This window comes from Ammodytes marinus (assembly GCF_949987685.1).
Source record: "Ammodytes marinus genome assembly, chromosome: 10".
Classification (NCBI taxonomy): Eukaryota; Metazoa; Chordata; class Actinopteri; order Uranoscopiformes; family Ammodytidae; genus Ammodytes; species Ammodytes marinus.
Window position 1 is genome coordinate 17563696 of NC_137214.1, and position 20155 is coordinate 17583850.

Sequence of the window (20155 nt, forward strand, 5' to 3'; positions counted from 1 at the left end):
ATTTTATGGGCTACAATTGAGCACCAGTGGAATAGGAGTGGAATAGGGAAAGAACACCATTCCTCCAGTCAGTGGTGATTCTGTGATGGCTCCCGAAGGGGCCATTGCCTCTATGACAACAAGTGCAGCTCTCCTTATAGTTTCCATAAAATTCAACTGCAATATATGCCAAGCTGCAGAGCAAATTTCATATTTCAATAAATCCGCGCCTGCAGAGCATCTAAATAGGTGTGGTGGGTGATATGAAAATGTATTCTATGAGATTGCCTTTAATATACCTGGCTGTGTATGGGACCACTGTGGGTAATATTGCAAATACATTATAAGGACTGTTTAATGACAATATGGGATTTATAGTAGTTTGCATCATTGAGTTGGACTCCCACTGCATTGACATAAAACACACATTTCCTTCTGTGTATTATCTTTATGGAAACCTAAGTGCTTCCAATATGACATGTTTTCTTATTCCTAAACGTATTTACATAAACACCATACTGTCATCTCATATTAACTCTCTAAAACATCTTGGTCAATTTAAAACTTTTCAACCATGAAACTGTGTGAAATCATGTTTTAATTGATATCTAAATCTATAATTGGTGTCGTAAAAAAGCCCCATTTTCATTGTAATTACTGTATTATTTATCTATTATTTTTACCTGTGACACTTAATGGTTTAAAATTAAATTTACTTACTAGAAATATTAAAATCATATCAATAAATAGCAAAAAATAACCAGAACATTTAATTTCCTGGTTAGCACTCACACTTTTCCTGCACACTTAGAAAGGAGACTCGATGCTAGTGTTTCTTACTTCTCAAAATGTCTGGGGGGCTTTTTCAAATCAACCTCTTATGTGCAGAACACATCAGTGTCAACATAGACTATTAGTGAGGGCTCCTCTGCACTATAACCAGCGTGGGAGTCATGCTTTCCTTCCAAGTGCGTTTCAGTTTGCAGTTCACCTTTAGTACAAATCATGGCTGTCTTGCTTTAATACAGACATAAAGATGTATGACACTATGAATTCATTCATCTACATTAGATATCCCCCTGCACCTTTTAGACCTTTATGTTAGCTATGCTATAGATCACACATGGATGCACATGGGTGAAAACAGTGTACCTTATACAGAGTTCATTCTGATACCGAGGCTGAATGAGGACTCGGGCTGTTAACCGCTCAATGTTTCAACACAAGAACCGTCACAAACAGTCATTGTAATGCCAAATGGTATATTCTCTCCCAGCACAACTTTTGCATTTTTTTTTACCTTTGTATCCTCATGCAGTCTCTAAAGAGTCTAAATAAACAGTCAATATTTTTAGGGGAGATTTATAAATAATTGCTAAAATAGGCAGGGATTCAGGTGAGAGAAATGATGAGTGTGGCTCAGTGTGTACAGATGGTACACTGCTTAAGAAATAGTAATCCATCTCCTGTGGGGCACTCACGCACAAAAAGTAAGAAGCACTCAAGCTATACTTGTAATGCACTTTGGATAGAAGAATCCACCTGATAATGGGTTAGGATATAATTTGGTGCACCCATTAAGCTGCTAGAACGAAATCGCACACTCAAGGCCTCCAGTCCATCTCCGGTACGACGATATCTTAACACACATCTTCGTTATTTTTCCCGCCACAATTGCATCATCACCTTTGCTCTCATACCATTTGCATCCCTCTATTCATCCCCTTCCCTTTCATGTCATCTTTAAGGCAAGAAGTGCGCCAATGATGAGAGTGGGTCCAAAAATAAGTCTTCAGAGGAAGCCAATTTACTCCTAACATGAAAGAGTAGCCCTTCCCCCCCCCCCCCCCCACCTTTGAAAGATGCCGTTGTTGCCTCCCACAATAGACTCAGAGGTTGTCAGAACTGTCCTTTGAAACCCATGAGAAGAAGCCCCTCAGTAGCAGACATTTTCTGAAAAAAAGGGACAATCCTAGATAAATAACTGCACTCCTCGGGAGGAATTTAACACTGCAGTTTATTTCAACAGATGGTAAGATATTCGCCCAGAACAGAACTGAGCCATTGAGGATTTTATTTTATTTTATTTATTTGTTTGCTTACTGGTTGTGTTTCTGCTGTAATTGATGCCTCTGGGGTTCTACTAAGGGGGTCACAGCATTCTAAAGCTTCACTGCAGGGGGCACACAATAGAAGCTGACGTGCATCATAAATGCATTCATAAAGAGGAGTATCGAATGGGTTTGTGTATGCTGTGTGGGATGTTAAAGGATGACTATGAATCAGTGCTCTATTTCCTAAGGTTTCTTTTCCTAAGAGAGAGAGACCAATGTGTGTGTGTGTGTGTGTGTGTGTGTGTGTGTGTGTGTGTGTGTGTGTGTGTGTGTGTGTGTGTGTGATGGGAATAGAGGGCAGCAGGTGACATATGGTGGCTAGCAGCAGGACCCCCAGCTACTCCACCTGAGACATTATATGCAGCTTCCTCCTCTTCGACCTTATAACTGAACACAGCTGAATCTCATATATCTCTTTCACTCCCTCAGCCTTTTTGTTTCTCCTACATCCTGTTATTTAGATATGCATGACATGTTCCTAAAAATCCAAAGTGTTGTAAAAATGCAATGCTATGGGATTCCTATCTGGTGTTATAAGAAGTTTGAGAGCTTAGTTCACCCTGTTTCAGCGTTTGCAACTCAGAAGATCTCCTTTAAATTGTGCTAACCTTCCAGTATGCCTTGTTTCCACATATGTATGTCACTCCTGTCCGTGCATCCGTTAATTTACGGATGGTGCTTCTAGTGTCCAACGGAAGGAAATGTGGGGGTCTGTGTCTCTGGCGATGCCGCAGTGATCACAGGCACTCTCACTTATGTCATTCATACCTGCAAACTCGTCGCTTTTCGGCGAAAATCGCCGTTTAGAATCAAAATATATGACCCACGTGAATCGTATAGATCCGAAGAGTTTTTGTTTTTGGGAGGGGGGGGGGGGGGGGTAGCGGCAGCTGCCAGAGAAGTCAGCCAGCGCTTCCCAGACTGGACTGTGTGGGCGAGTTACCGTAGTGTGAGACAAGGGAATATCGTTATCTTGGCAATAAAACATCTTTGGTAGACGTCATGAGTATTGTCCAATCAGCGTTAAGATCGGGCACAAGCATCACTGCTGCCGCTGTGTGTTCAGACTTTAGAATTGGCTAAAAGTCTCAATCAAAACCCTTTTGATAATAAAAAATTAGAGGCTTTGATTAAACACTGTCAATGCTTCAGAGGTTAATGTAACAGCCTACCGAAACAGAAACTATACGGAGGGACGCAGCTCACTGTAGCCTACAGTCCCTGTATTAGTCGCGCTGTCAGTTTGCCGACATGGCTCTCTGTTAGACTCGAGACATAGAAAAAGATCGCGGAAGCCGTTCCCGTTGACAAAGTTAACGGGCAGGATATCCCCGACTGATTTCATCCATCAAACCACAGAGTTTTTTCTGAGCGGCGTCTCACTCGCTCACTGGGTCTCCCGGGTACCGGTGATTTTCACCGTCACAGCGATCGACTCGCTGCTTTGCTGGGGCGGAGACTTTGTGTGAAGGTGATTTAACATCACGGTCGTAGACGAATGTTATAACTTTATGCTGCATAGTTTGCACTGCACTGTTGACCCACACAGGACTCTTAAGTGAAGCTGACAGTTTAATGAGCGCACATTGCAGAAATGAAGTGTCTGCAGTGCGCTCACAATCAGAGCCGACCGACAGCCCCCCCGCCCCCCCAATTTATTTTTATTTTTATTTTTTATTTTGTGTGTTTGATATTAACATCATATTATTATATCATACAAAAATAATAATACAATGTTTTTATCTAGATAGCCTAGTTAATAGCCCAATAATTTAATCAGTTCATCTGGGAGGTAATCCAAGTTTAACTGATCACGTCACGTTCACGTCCAGTGTGTATTGAGTTTATTTAAAAACATTTGGAAATGGGGCTCAGATGCCCATGCACTGTATAACCTATTTCAGCCTCATCTGTGGAAAAAAAGATAGCTGGACAACAGAGTTCTTCTGCTTCATTCCTCTCACTGCATTTAAATGCATTCATTATATTACAGAGAAATATGTCCCATAAAAGAAAAAGAGCACCAAGCCCAACCCAGAGGACCCTGCATAATATTTTATTTTAAATGAACATTTTAATGGAAAATCCAAGAAGCTTCTAATTCATCCGACCCAGTGTTGTTCACACAAAATTCCTCAGATTTAGCCTCTTAATTTCCCTCTCAAAGTGCACCAGATTCATGCATTTCACTTTAAAAAGTTTTAAAAAAATCTCCCGGGGGGGCATACCCCCGGACCCCCCTAGGAGGGTCAGGATCTCAGCTGGCTATTATTTTCACCCAGCTGGACATTGGAGGCAATAGTGGAGAACTCTGGTTGTGTGAATGATATTTAACAATAGCCAATCGTTTGGACAGCGAAAAACACCCGACCCCCCTAGAAGGGACGGGTGTTTGTCACCTTTTTCACCTCCTATGAGTTTGCAGGTCTGGTCATTAAACTAATACTAATTTCTTATGTTACTATTGCAGTACGTCCGTCCTGGGAGAGGGATCCCTTACTTTGTCGACAGGTAATCCCGGTAAAGGTTTTTTTACTGGGAGTTTTTTCTCAGCCGAGCTAAGGGTGTAAGGGCAGGGTGTCATATTATCATATTGTCTCATATTGTATGGAATGTAAAGCCCACTGAGACAAATGTCTATTTGTGATTTTGGGCTATACAAATAAAACTGATTTTGATTTAAATAATAATAATGACTATAATCTGACTGTTTTTCATAAAAAACAGACACAGATGATGATGACTGTATTTCAAACTGATTAAAAAGATCCGACTGTATATAGTGTATATATAAGGTATTTAATATTTTAGCAGAATAACATTACTCTGATTCACAAAGTGTTCAAACTATATGAACAAGTACTGTTTAATCATCTAACTGACTTGACAATCAACATTAACTGAGTGGAAGGACATCGCATGTAAACTAACCTAGCAAAACTGTCTGCGGTCTATCCGTAATCCACGCCAAAGGTTTTTTTTTAAAGTATATTACGGCCATACTGGACATGACTCCCATACACACAGACACAAACCCATGTTCTTCTCTCGGCCTTTTAATGCTGAAGAACTACATTTCATTTGATGCTTTAAGGGATTTACTCTGTGAATGTCTTTAATGGTCATCACTTCCTCCTCCGGCTCTTCTTTTTTGAACCTTTCATCCATGTCAGGCTTGTCTGTCTGTAATTATTCTGAAGAAAAAGACCAAAGATGCCCTTCAGAACCCTCCTGTCTACGTGCCTACATTTCTTAAACTTCGCCGGTATGGATTTCATCCTCCTTTCAAAGCCAAACATTTTTGCTATGCAGTAACATCTCCTCTCTAGCTTGTCTGGAAAGGGGGGAGGGGGAGGTGGGGTGTTTTCTTTTGAAGAGCAGGCTTTTATGAAGCAAGTATGTCAGTTAAATGTCAGATTGGTACCTTGTTGTCCTTTTAGATTGTCCTCCCCGCTCATCAGCTCAAACTCTGTCGGAAATTGTAATTTAGTGCTGAATCGTGCAATGAACTGCAGCATGTTTTAGCTGACTGCAAAGTGAAGGCAGTGAAACTATCACCTTGGTGCCGTCCTAGAGCGTGTGTGTGTGTGTGTGTGTGTGTTTTCTCTGGCTTTGAGTATGTGAATGAAAGAGCAGCCGAGAGTATGCGCTATGTTCCAGTTTTAATGGCATCATCATCGCCAAGGTCAGGGGACGGAGGCATTTGGGCCATGTGCCAGAGCAAGCTGTGACATGAGGAGGACAAAGCCATAAAGCACCTTTCGATGTGCTTTACCATAACTTTGCTACAGGCTCTCCAAGCACTAAAGCCACAGGACTGAATAATAGCTCCTCTTGGGCCCATCATTTAAAAGTTCACGTCCAACCTTTTCGAGTTCTGAATGGAAAATCGCTTACTTTTTTGTAATTTCATAGGGGAATTGATGGGAAGTCGTATGAGTTGGACCACAGCTTTACAGCCATGGGAAAGTGATTTCAGCTAAGTGTGCACAAATGAGACATGCACTTTAGCTCCGCATGAGGTACTTTTCACATTACTGCTGGGTCCAATGACACTCAGCAAATGTCACTGTGCTTTTAGGATGGCTGCTGTAAGAATGGGATATTACCTGTATATTCTTTCACAGCTGTAGGGGAGAACGGGGTAATTTGTCACATGGGTTGGATGTCACATTCGTTATATCTCGCCACCAGAGCGCGCTAGCTCTGAAATGTTGATATAAAAAAGGTCCAGAATTGGGATCCGAGGTCACATACATAGACTTCCTTGGAGTTCGACTGCTGCATTTCAGGTGAGAGGATGTTTTGTGTTTTTCATGTCAAATTCAAAATATTTTGCTTCTCTGTATTTTTCTTCTAGGCTTTTACACAATGGGTTTATAACAAAACACTTGTTACCCTCAGAAAGTGTGAAGGGTAAACTATAGTTTAGATTGTGGTTAGCAAGCTAATTAGTTGTCAGATGGTTGTTGGCCTTGATGCTAGCAATAAATTCAAGTTGGGGTTGGTCGTCAAATTTTTTGGGGGGTTGGTTGTCACATGTTATCTCAAGGCTGCAGCCAGAAAAGGAACCCAATAACGAAAGAAATTGTCAAGCTGTATCCTCACTGACACCCCAGAGAAGGAAAGAATAGAGCAGGAAAAGGCAGCTAGCAAGCAAAAGAAAAAGGGCAACAAAATCAAAACAACCCAGTGCATCCCAAACTAGACCAGCTGCCAAGGCTACAGAACGTTATGTAGGCCTATTTGTCAACTTGACAATGCAATTAAACATTCAAATTTGGTTCTGCCTCCTTGCCTTCTTTTTAAGATTTTTCCCATTAAGATAACATTGTGACAAACAACCCCATAGTGTGTGACAACCGACCCCTTGATGGGGTTGGTTGTCACAATGTGTCAGAGTGTCTTTGATGGTAAATTACTTCTTCATTACAATAAGTTGGAAAAAAAGAGAGACACACATTTCTAGCCAACACATTAAGCTTCAATTTAATGTAGGAATGGCTATTGACATATGTTTTGGTGATGAGCAATTCTCACTGGAGTAAAAAGTGTGCCTACTTACGCCGTTCTCCCCTATTACAGTTCACGTAACCAGACTAGGACCTTGTACTCAAACTTTTAAAAATCCTATTTTTAGCCTATTTAGCCTATTTACTTCAGATTAATTGAACAATAATTTTAGTTATACTCTAATTTGATTGACATCTATGATGTCGTAAGGTTAAGTTACACCTAGCTAAAATTACCCCAGTCTAACACCACAACCACAGCAATAAATTATATTCTCAAGAAGAGTAATACATTTTAGCTGAAATTGTTTTCAAGTGGTGTTCAAATTCAAATATATGGTCATTGTTGGTGTTGCATTTTGTGTTTGCAAGTGTGTCATACTGAGAGTGGTATTTCCTCCCATCAAATGTTTATTAATAAAGGCACACTGAACACTAGATACACATCTCAGCACCACAAACTGCAGCCTCCAGATTACCGTATAAAGTTTAATCAACACCTCTCTAAAAAAGTATATTAAAAACTGAACAATTTCATCTTCATGAAGGGAGGATTTTTTGGTGGGAATGCATTCGTTTTATCTCAGTGTACTTAATAAACTGTGAGTGAGTGAGTAAAAAGCCCTTACTTGTTCAATGTTCAATAATGCATGCGAGTCTTTGCCTACCACAGTAACACTGAACTTGTTTTAAACTACATTCCATCTCTTTTTTAGGTTAAGTAACAGTGCTAACATCAAAGCCCAGATGGGTACAACATCCATCAGTGTCCCATTCTTTGCTCAGTCTAGAACTCAGTCCCTCATATAATCCATGGAAAACTCTATCTTTCTGAGATACCATCAGTCAACATTTATCTTTGTTCAGTCAGAAACATCCTTCGGACCAACGGCACGGAAGGATCAACCTCTCTTAGCCAGAAGGATTACATTTTCATGCCAGGGATGGCGTGACTCGATCATATCTGTTAAACGGTTCAAGCATATTGTTCCACATTATAGTTTATCATTCCATATTTCCATCTTGGTATGGTCATTAAGGGATATTTCCCTTGCTGTCTGATCTCATATATATGATGATTCTGTTGTTGCCTTTAAGGGTCTAAGGATTGAAGGCAATGTATGCTCTACAGATAGCATATCCCCTCAAGGCAAATGTGTGCTTTGTAAAACTGGGCTGAATGGAAAATAAAGTGATTGGACCAGACTTGTCTTTCTTGGGAATCCCCTTACTGTAGTGTGCTTTTAGTGGTTGTTCACAACTTTATTTTCAAATGTTGTGAAGATTTCCAGCACGGTTTCATTGCACTTGATTTTCATTCTACATCATGACAGAGAAGAGACATCTTCATGAAAAAACATTGTTTCATGTTTTTGAGGTTCATAATTAAATTGAAATTGCAACATTTTCTGAATAATATCTTTTTAGTGCTCACTGCTAAAATTGTGACGTTGAAGCAGTTTAAATTGCAGTTTAAAGTGTGAGCACTGAAGACAGTTGGAGTATAAAATAATATTGTTTTACTTTGTTTAATGACTTCCAGTATATAGGCCTACACTGTACTTGTGCGTGCTGAAATAACAGTAAAACTACCTTTTCTGGAACTATTTCACAGGATTTACAAAAAAAAGATTTAACATATTTTTCCAAAGTTATACAATATGGTTTGTCGGCGATTGGGATTTTTATTGTAGACATGACTTTCTGAGGATGTGAAAATTATGAAAAATATTTTTGTACTTTTGGGGTGTCATCTGAAAATTACATGCGGGTTCTGTCACATTTGAATTTGTTGTTACTTGTTGTGTCTAAGCATAGTGGTAGACACAATTATGATGACAGCGATGTTAAATTAATAATTGTTAAGCTGATAAGGTTGCCCCTTCAATTGAAATAATTTTGTCTCTTTGCATTTCTTCTCCATGTTTGACAGACATTCCGCCTCCAGCCATGAGGGAACGCCCTCCGGGTTGTAAGACAGTGTTTGTTGGCGGTCTGCCCGAGAACTCCACAGAGCAGCTCATCGTTGAGGTCTTTGGACAGTGTGGGGATATTGCTGCCATCAGAAAGAGCAAGAAAAACTTCTGCCATATTCGATTTGCTGAGGAGTTCACTGTGGACAAGGCTCTCCTCCTCTCTGGTAAGGTGTCTTCATGTCAAAACTAGTGTCTACTCTTATTCTCCATGTATTCCAAGTATTCCATAATCCAATGGATTTATATCTGATAAATGGTAAATGGACTCTACTTATAAAGTGCTTTTCCCTGGTTTTTCAAAGACCCAAATCGCTTTACAGTACACATTCACCCATTCACAGACACATTCATGCACAGATTTAGTGTCTCGCCCAGGAACACCAGGAACCGCCGCCCCTGCACTCTAGTCGACGACCGCCTTTCTTACTTCACCACAGCCGCCCCTGTCACACCTGTTGTTTTGTGTCGTCGCCCCCCTTCCCAATCCATACTGAAAACCTTAACAAATGCAAAACCTTGTTTTTAAGGTATGTATTGGTTTGCATTGGCCTGAAAAGGTCAGATAATAACGACTTTCTTTCTCACTCACCCGGGCAATATTGAATCCGTAGGGACCGCCTCTATTGTCAGACCACTGCTATCAGTGCACCCAGCCCTCTCCCAGTGTCCCGGCAATCCATCACCTCAGGTAGAGGAAGAATGATGAGCTGTTAACCTTTACTCTGATGGAAATGAAAGGGCTGATATATATCACTCTGCATTACAATTCTCCAGCTGCACACATTCACTCGGGACCATTTGACAGATGGATAAAGTAGATCCGGGGATGGATAGACGGATAGATGGATATGTTGCTGCGCTCCATACAGATTGTTTGGATGCAAACTCCACTGTGTATACTGTAGTCGGAGGAACATGAGTAATACAAGTCTGGAAGCCACAACAGTTTAACAGTTGCTACCAGCGTTAACCTATACTTGGATTCTTGTTATTTCAACACAGCAACACACCTACATCAAACAATTAGCCAAATAGTTAAATAGTCACTCTACACCACATTTTGTTCAATAAATACAAACTCTACAATTAAAAATGCCAAAAAAATTATCTGCATGCACTAACCTGACAATACAATGTGAATATAATATAATTAAATATCCACAAATTTATTTTAAAACACCAACAACCTTTTCTATCAGCTATTCTTATATCTGAAACCAGACTTACTTTTCATGTTTCAGTTCTACCTGTATACAATGGAATAATTTAAATCCATTGTTTCTTTTTCTATAATCCAGCTTCCTTTTTTCTGTAAACTACTCTACATACTATCTCAAAGTGAATGAGTCATCTTTACTTTAAGGGATTTACAGTAGAAAATAATAATAAGTGACAGAATTGCTGCAGTTAAAGTTGTTAGCTAAATTAAAGGGGACATATTATGAAAAACAAAACATTGCAGGTGTTTGGGCACCCTTTTAGGTTATTGGGGTCTCTACCAGCACACACAAGCTTCAAAAAAAACAAATGTGTCAGTTTCTTCAGGCCAGGATGCTTTTTTAGAAAAAAGGGGGATTTGAAGGTTTCTTCCAAAAAACACAGACTGGTGACGAAACCGGTCGGTTTTCATTATCATAAATACTCCCACGGGAAAGCTTACCAGAAACTCGGTAGTTGATTGGCAAATCAAGACGCCCTGTTGGTAATCACACACAGCTGAGCCTCCACTCGCTCATGCAACAACAGAGGAGAAGCAAGCTGCAGTGTTAGCTCATCCTCAAGCTACCATCACACCCCAGCCTCGAAGCAGACCGGGGCTGAATGGATTTACTTCATTTTTTGTTTGGCTATGCCCAGCAAAGGTTGGCAATCTAGTGTGATCTGCTGTTATACTGGAGTGTGGAGGAGATTGTGCCTGGAAGACAGAGAGACACCATCTCTCCTCTGGAAATGTAAGTAGTCCTATTTAAAAACAAATCTGTCCGTTTATGAGTTCAATGTGTGTAATGTGCTTTAATTTATCCCTCCTATAATAACCAACGCCGACTGAAACGAGAGAATGTCTCTGGGTTAAGTAGTTAGCGTCCGTTAGCGTCGGTTAGCTTGTATGCTAACGGTTAGATCTGTGAGTCTGTCCGTGACAGCCCGTGTGAAAAACAGACGGTGAAACTGTAAGGTGAGTATTTGTTTGTTGTTGACAGTGTGTAGTTATGCAAGCAGTCGTGGTACATGCAGCAGTAGGCCTATTACATCTCTAGTGTAATGTACACTATAACAGACAGGAATACTGTAATTTGCCTCTGCTGCTGTTTGTTTCCTGTCCATTATATTTCAAAAAGCACACAGTATCACTCAGAACTCGTTGCTTCTTGAGCAAGGGTTATACTGAATCTATTAGTAGCCTATCTTATTTCATAATGGAAGAAAAAATATATTTATTAGTTTGTAGCTTTGCCATAACTACAGATGTATGATGTATGCTATGTAGGCTACATGATGTAACATTGATTGTGCCATGTTTTACAGATGAGTGACCTGACGGAGCGTTGACCCACAAGGACCGTCACACTATCTGTTCCATCAGAGGACTGTTCACTGGATGGAACAGGTGGTCTTCTTCAGGGCCCACCAGCAACAACTGGACAGTTACATACAATATGGCTTTGCTTCTGTTTGAATTATGTACACTTTATATTTCCATTTCACTGGCTATGAATAAACTGCTTTATTTTTAAGTATGGTTTTGGTCATTTTAAAATGTAATGATACTGTTTCAAAGAAAAAATCTTCAGAGAGATAAAGGGTTGAATTAAAAAACGTATAAGTCAATGCATGTAGATCGGTCTGAAAACTAGTCCAACATCCTGACTATGAAAATGTGAGTTTCAAGTAATCCTTTACTACACGAAGCAAACAGTGACAGTAAGCAACACAATACATGTTTTAACAGTAAAACTTTATTATAAATGAGTGATCACAATACAAATGATACATTACCTACTAGATATTGAAAGGGTGTCAGATAATTTGCAGCTCTGACTGTAATTGTTTCTATATATTTTTTTTTTACAAAAGATAATGTCTTTCCAGTGGATCTTGACATGATACATTCCTTTCCTGCCACGTTACTACATTTACAGCATGGCTTCACAACCAAAGCTTTTTCACTCCACTGGGTTGTAGATCATTCCCCAGTTTAACCTGTAGAGACATACATAAAACGTTGTATGTTACAAGTTTAGAGAGTTTATTCATAAATACTTAGCTCATATTCTGTTACTGACTGTGACATATTTAAACTGTATTTACCTGAGGATAATGTCAGGGAAACCAGAAATCTTGATGCAATTTTCACAGTTTTCAGCTCAGACTCCTGCCTGACCAGGTTCAGTTGTAAAGCTTTTGGTTTAGAAGTGATAAGTGTGCTGATATTTGCTGTAGAAATGAAGGTAAACATGGTAACATCGATCTCCATGCTGCATTGGCCAAAAGTAAACAAAACTGACAGCTGGGCGTGTGCCATGCCCATATAGGTAGGTATAGAGTAAATGAGCAGGGCGGTGCATGCACGCCCATGTAGATAGGAGGGGGGTAGATGTCAAAACCAAATTTTTTAGGGAGAGGCCAAAAAAGGCCTGAAAAGGCAATGAAGAAATGGGCTTTGGTAGAAAACTAATGGGCTTTTTGTACAATAGACCATTAAAACCTTTTTTAGTAGACCTCGGAAATACACATTTTAAACCCGAGTTTTTGCATAATATGTCCCCTTTAAATTGATGCCAGTGATCAACAAAAAAGCCTACATACATGTGCTTTGGTTCCAAATGTATAAAAATATAATATACAAACTTCTCTCTCCCTACCTGTAAGTGAATCTAAAAAGGTTTATTATCAGCTACATTCACACATACATGGAATTTGACTATGGTCTGATGCATAACAATAAACATAAAGTAAGCATAAGGCAAGCCCAACAATGTAAAATATAAAAAGTGAGTTCATACTTGACATAAGGTGATAATGGCCACCCCGCTGTAAAAACCCACAGTGGAGGTTTTGATTTATAGTCAGATATCCCCTGCCGTTACCACCAGCGTACAGATTTATAGTACGTGATCAGGCCGCATCCTGCTTTAATTTCATTCCCTACAGTAATTTGTTTACATTCTTCCATTAACTTTGAGCTATGGTGCACTACACACATATTCATACAACTCAAGTCACATCCTAGTATAACTTCTCATTCACCTTTTGCTCTTTCCAAATGAGAGATAGTTTTTACCTTCAACAATCTCCACACGATCCAGACACAAACCAATTACAGTTGTTGTGATCCCCATTTCGTCCATCCATAGGCCATCAACCAAACACAGCCCTTTTTGAGGAAGGTCATCTATGTTGGGGCCTTAGGAGGTGAAGCTACTTCCACAACTACGTATACATTTTCCTTTGAGACTGAATAGGGTGTTTCTGAATTAATACATTGAATAAAGAGGCAGAATTGCATTGGAATACAATTAAACTTGTGTGGGAAAATAAAAATGACATGCCATTATCAATAGACGTGTCTTATCTGTACTCAAATCAAATCACAGTCATAATGTTTGGTCTGCCAACGAAACCCTGATGTCATTGTACATAATACATATCCAATGTTAGGAAGTGTTTTATTAGACTGCCAAGTAGTCAAACCCTTTCTCTATAATTATACAATTGATTAAGCTCTATGCCCATTAATTCACAGTTTCACAAGCTCAAAGCTTTCATAAATATTTGTCACTCTCACAAAGTCACACCACAGGACAAATTAATTTGCTCACCTTTAAGAATCCTTTGGCCTGTGGGATTCTGCTTTAACTGCTTCTTGAGAAGAAGAGGTCCCTGTTCGTCATGTGCCACCGGCTTATGATTTCATTTTATTTTATCTCCATCCAGCAGCTTCTCCTGCAGAGATGCCTTAAATCTCTCTATGTGGTTTGCTGCCCATATATTCCCTCTTCAAAGCTCATTCAAAACACCAGCCCCTGCAATAATACCTTATGCATTATTTAATGTGTGTGTGTGTGTGTGTGTGTGTGTGTGTGTGTGTGTGTGTGTGTGTGTGTGTGTGTGTGTGTGTGTGTGTGTGTGTGTGTGTGTGTGTGTGTGTGTGTGTGTGTGTGTGTGTGTGTGTGTGTGTGTGTGTGTGTGTGTGTGTGTGTGTGTGTGTGTGTGTGTGTGTGTGTGTGTGTGTGTGTGTGTGTGTGTGTGTGTGTGTGTGTGTGTGTGTGTGTTTGATTTCATCCGGTAGCCTTAAGCAGGGAGAGGAGACTCCATAAACAACCCAAAATTCACACTCACGTCCTTCTTCTGCGTGCACTTCGACCCAACTTTATCTGCTTTTTCCTTTTTTGTTTACATTTGGAGGGAAGGCTGGCTCGTGGCTTTCTGAGCATGTTTCCTGTTTTTTGACTGCACACTGTACCGCAAACACCCAAGCCTCTGCAGATAATTTGGACCAATTAATTAACTAAACGAGAGTGATTTCAATTCGCACCCACACACACGGCCACTGGATTGAGCTTTGAGTGTCAGGTCAGAGGTATTGGGGTTGATCCAGGGCTATTACTGTAATTAGTGTCTCACACTCTTGTGCATACAGAGTAAAGAGCTCAAGTGAGTTTCCCAGCATTTGTCTGTCGAAACGTCTGCTTTTACTCCGTAAGTGTAGCTGCAGCAACAGGACACATGGTGATAACAAATATACTGTGTGTGTCTCTGTCAGTGTGTTTGTGTGTGTATCTGTGTATGTAGCCTTTTGTCTTCCTTTCTGAGTACTCGTATTCTCTGCTTATCTATCTCTATCTGCTGTAGGTCTGAAACAGAGTAGGGGTTGATAGAAATTGATATTTCATTCTGGTGCCACTTTCATCCGATCAATGCAATGCCTCGGCTATCTTCCATATCCTCAGTTGTCTGTCTATCTCTCCGTCTATCTTTTGCCCCAGACCTCACTCTTTTCTTAATTTATCTCATCTCCTCTGAACCCCCCCCACAGGTTATCATATCCGCTTGGGCTCCAGCACGGACAAAAAAGACACGGGCCGTCTCCATGTGGACTTTGCCCAGGCCAGAGACGACCTGTATGAGTGGGAGTGTCGGCAGCGCATGTTCGCCAGAGAGATGAGGCATCGGCGCAAGATAGAGGAGGATCTCCTCCGACCGCCCTCCCCTCCTCCCATCGTCCACTTCTCTGAGCACGAGTGCTGTGAGCTCGGGGACAAGATTAAAGGTCGGTATAGACAAACATGAATCATCCATTCTGTACGAAAAAATGGGAAAGCTCCAACTATTTTGAATCAGTGCATCAACACACATTTGTTTATTTTTATTTTTAGAATGAACATTTAAAAAGCAGAAAATCCTCACATTTGTGCAGCTGTAACTTTATAAAAATTGTCATTAGCCAATAGCCATGCTATCGACATGGCTTTCGGGATGGTAATGTTAGTCTGTCGGTACAACTAAGATGTGTTCTTATTCACTTCCGTGAACCTCTCTCTCTCTCTTGAGCCACTATCAGGTCAACATTTGTGTTTAAATTTAAATTATTTTGGCTGCTAATTAGCTAATGTTGGCATGCTGTTAAATGAAGTTGTGACCTTGGTAAAGAGTATGCCTGCTGAGCTCTAGCATGTAAGCATGTAAGCATGCGCACATTATCATTGAGCGTAAAACACCACTTTAGAACATCACAGAGCCACTAGCATATCTATATACTCTTAAGAAGTGTCTAAAGAGAAAGTGTTCCGGCTGCATTTTTCAGTCATCTGTCTTTGCCCATCTGAAAGAACAGACATGCTTCTATTTGAACAATTTTAAAGAATCTATATCTCTACACAGGCCCTAAAGGCACATCTTTTACCCCGGCTATACAGGTATAAATGCTACCCAAAGCATAGTTTTATGCTTGAAGTCTATTTTCCTCTTTTTATGCACATAACTACAGTGATTATGTATCAGGCTTTGAGCGCTGCCAAAATGCGGGTGACCTTATCAAATACTGTACCTGAACACATCCTGTGTAAATGGATACGGTGCGTGCGTGCTGCTTTCTCTACTGTATGCCCCAGGTAGGCATGGAGTCAGTCTTGTTGCTTGATGATTAAATGACTTAAACAATCAATAGATTGAAGAATCTTCTGATGATTGACTGCTTGTATAATCAATTAATAATTTCAGCTATGATCTAAGTGACTTAATTATTCATTCCATTGGATACTTTTTTTCTTATTTGAGTGTCATATACTTCTACTTAATTCTTAAAATTCGACCTCCTTTTGAGAAAATGACTTGACTTTTTATTGACTGCAAGGTGTTGCACTGTAACTTAAAACATTTTTAAGCTCTGTGTGGTTGAGTGTAATTCAGATCAGTGTTCAGAGCACATAACACGTAACAAGAGGGTGAGCTGAGATGGCCCGGTATGTGCAAATTTCTTATTGAGCCTTGTGGAAACCAAACATCTGTTGTAGGATATTCCTTGTTGATCCCCAGTTACGTTCCGGTCCTTGCCCATTCATCTTTAAGTGTCACATTAAAGCAAGGCACACTCTGTGCAAGAGATGCACTAGATCTGTAGTGTATGTCAGTAGATGCCTTGACTGTTCAATTACCTGATTTATCTGCTAAGTGACCACTTAACAACAACCATCTTTTTGTTAATTGAGAAACTTTAGTGGATAGTTTTGCTGTAATTGTGTTTTTGGCTTCAATTCAGCACCAATTACAAAGATGTTTCACATATTTACACCTATAGTGTGTTTTTATCCCAGCTGTTCACAGAGCTTCTAGGGATTGATTTAGTAAATTAAGCGATTCACTTTGCAGTGAAATAGTTTATTATTGTCTGGTTAAACTGCTGTGTTGTGGACACATTTTTGGAAGTTAAGGGACTTTTCCATCTGTTCCTTAGGATAGGTTTGACTTCTAGATAAAATAACAAATCATAGACAAAAATAGACAAAAATAAAAATGTATTCTTATTGAGTAATAATTTTTTCCTGAAAACCAAAGTAATACATTCTTATATTTTGAATTAGTGTATTTATGTTTAACCCTGAAGATAATAAGTGATATTTCAGCCAAATACCTTTTAAATGAGAATCCCAATCTCATTGGCCTCTGGCCATTGTCAGTGATCAAATACCACCATTATTCATCCAAAGTGTCTATTAATAATAATAATTGATAAGGCTGGTGCTAGAGCCCATTTATTATGAGACCTAAATTTGCATATAAACAAACAGGAACACTTCAGGAATTCACGAGATAACACCTTGATCCAATATCTGTAGCTGTGATCGCTCATCATTCATGCAAGCCGTCTGATGGAACCCACTTTTGTGTGTGTGTGTGTGTGTGTGTTTAATTTGTGTGCGTGATTGTGTGAGGGTGTGTGGTTGAGAGCAACAGAGAGAAATTGAGAGCATCTGCACAGCCGGGCTTAAATAAATATAAACCTCCCCAGCTGCTCAATCTGTAAAGACGCTAAGTAATGTTTATGTGTGTGCACGTGACACATGTGCACGACTTTGTGTGTGTGTGTGTGTGTGTGCTCTGGAGGTCTGAGACAGTGTGTTGTGTAGTGATGTCTGTGTGTGTGTGTGTGTGGGATCTTAATGTTTCCTAGGTCTACTGTGTCCCAAAAGCAACACAGCGAGACAGCAGAGGACAGGAAAGCCCCAGCGGAATAACAACAATAGAAATCAATAGTCTCCTGACATCATCTGATTATTCACCAGACAAAGCAGGACTACTGCTGAACAACCTTCACTTTGTGCAACAGTGACTATGTTACACGGATGCTCATGTTTTCTGCAGACCTCTGGCGAGACTTGTTTACCAGGGATATTTATAGCCAAGACAGGAGATGATTGGTTTTACCACAATTTGTTGTCCTAATTTAACCTGCTGCTCTTTTGTGTTCAGCATATAGATATTATGCTGTTTGCTCCTCACTCATGTATTTAATATGCTCTCTTCTTTTGCACCCAAGAAGATAGTTCTTGAAGTTATATTCATTTTAGCATCTTCATGTCCTCATTCTTTTTTCCCAGACACCCTTGGGTGCGAACAACCCCACAGCACACAACTTAAAATAGATGTTGCTCTAACAACTTGTTCAAACACTAAAATCATGCTCAGACATTAAATAAACAGCCCTGATAAGAGATCAAAGTTGAGTTTACTTTTTGTATTGTTTTGTATTGCTACTTGCTGTCTTGGGTGTGAGACATTTTTAAAGTGTGTGTATTGTGAAATCTGTTCTCCTCTTTTGGGTTGTTGTTGAACTTGCTGACTCCTGCATGTTCCCCAGGTCATCAAATGCTTCTAGAGTGGATTTGCAGAGAGGCAGTGTTCCTTTGCTGGTGTTGATCCTCACTCTCTGTTTCTGTCCCCCTTTAGCTAAACAAAACTTGAGTTGGCAGAGGCTGGTCTGTTAATGTACTTCGGTGCTATTGATTTTGGCCTCATGTCTTTCCTCCCTTCTGTACTCTCTACTTTCCTCTGTAGCTTTTAAAGGTGGCCCCTTATTTGAACCTTTCTCATGTAGACTCCTATCTCCTTCACGACACTCCTTCCCAGATGGAAATAAATAAATGTTCATTTTTTTTACTATGCTCAATATTGACCCAGATTGCCCTCTCCAACCCATGTTCTCTGTTCTTCCCTAGATGACAGTAAGTTCCCTGAAGCGGTGCGCGTGCTCCTGACCTGGTTGGAGCGAGGGGAAGTCAACCGCAGGAACGCCAACAACTTCTACTCCATGATCCAGTCCTCCAACGGCCACATCCGCCGGCTGATGACTGAGAAGAGTCAGCATGAGAAGGAGATGGAAGAGGCCAAAGACAAATTCAAGACAGTAATGGCCGCCATACTGGCTCAATGTGAGTCCTCAATGCATAATGCATGTACAGTACAGTATATTTCAGTATTGTACTACCGGGTCGGGAGTTTAATGTGAGTTTAGAACACAATTCACTCACCACACTGACACACTGAAATGTTGACCTGCTTACAGGTCAACATTTTCTCCCTGGTTGACCTGCCATTTTTGTTATTTGTTTTTGCTTACATAGGTTTGCTGCAGATTCTGTTATTTATGCAGTTATAGATATATATATAGTTTCTTTTTCAATAGTTATATAGTTATAGTTTTATAGTTATAGATATATATATAGTTTCTTTTTTTTTAAATAGTTATATAGTTACAATTTAAATAGGATAGATATATAAATATAGTCTCTTTTTTGTATATAGCTTAACAACATTTCCTTATCTTCTGTTCTAAAAATGTTATATTTATATTGCATGCTGATTGCACCAGAGGAGTGGCACTCAAATTTCGTTGTACAACATACAATGACAATAAAGGCTATTCTATTCTATTCTATTCTATTCTATTCTATTCTATTCTATTCTATTCTATTCTATTCTACACTGCTGTAGATTGTAAAGCCCCTTGAGGCAACATTTTTATTTTTGATATTAGGCTTGAACAATATACTGTAACTGACTAAACTTGTCTTGACATATAAAGGGCAATGCAGCCCGTTTTCACATCCCCTTCTGCCGCCCCCATACACATGTATCAACAGACGGTTTATTTAAATCAGCAACACCATCACCAACATATTATTGATACACAAATCAATTCAGTGGAAGTTTCTTTGCTAAAATAATCATCTTTAGATTGTCTCTCTTAATGAAACAGCTTTTTTTTTTAAATACCAAAGCTCTGTTGACAGCAAAAAACAATGCTACAGTGTTAAATAACTAAATACATTATGACAAGAGCAGTACATATATTCATATATGCAGTGGATGGCTACTTTTATTTTGTTAACAGATATATTCATTCTTCAGCTGAAGACTGGTCGTCTGACTGAGCAGGCAGGGAGCGCACGGAATTTTAATAGTCAAGCTGAGAAAAAGCAAATAGTTCTATTTCAAGGTTACCAAAACACATAAAATGACCTCATTTCGGCTATTTATAACATTTATGAAAAAACCTTTGAAATTTGTTCGGAAA

At 39.7% G+C, this 20155-nt stretch overlaps 1 protein-coding gene across 1 annotated transcript in view; it reads left to right on the plus strand.

Moving 5' to 3' along the window:
• The window catches only part of LOC307256155 (ecto-NOX disulfide-thiol exchanger 2-like), a gene marked incomplete at its 3' end in the record, with an annotated part of 75174 nt that overhangs the window by 22517 nt on the left and 32502 nt on the right, over window positions 1-20155 (plus strand). Inside the window, exons 3-5 of the mRNA XM_080035042.1 lie at window positions 9039-9245; window positions 15119-15352; window positions 18798-19010. Of these exons, the coding sequence (XP_079891168.1) occupies window positions 9039-9245; window positions 15119-15352; window positions 18798-19010 (654 nt within the window). The remainder of the gene's footprint in view (window positions 1-9038; window positions 9246-15118; window positions 15353-18797; window positions 19011-20155) is intronic.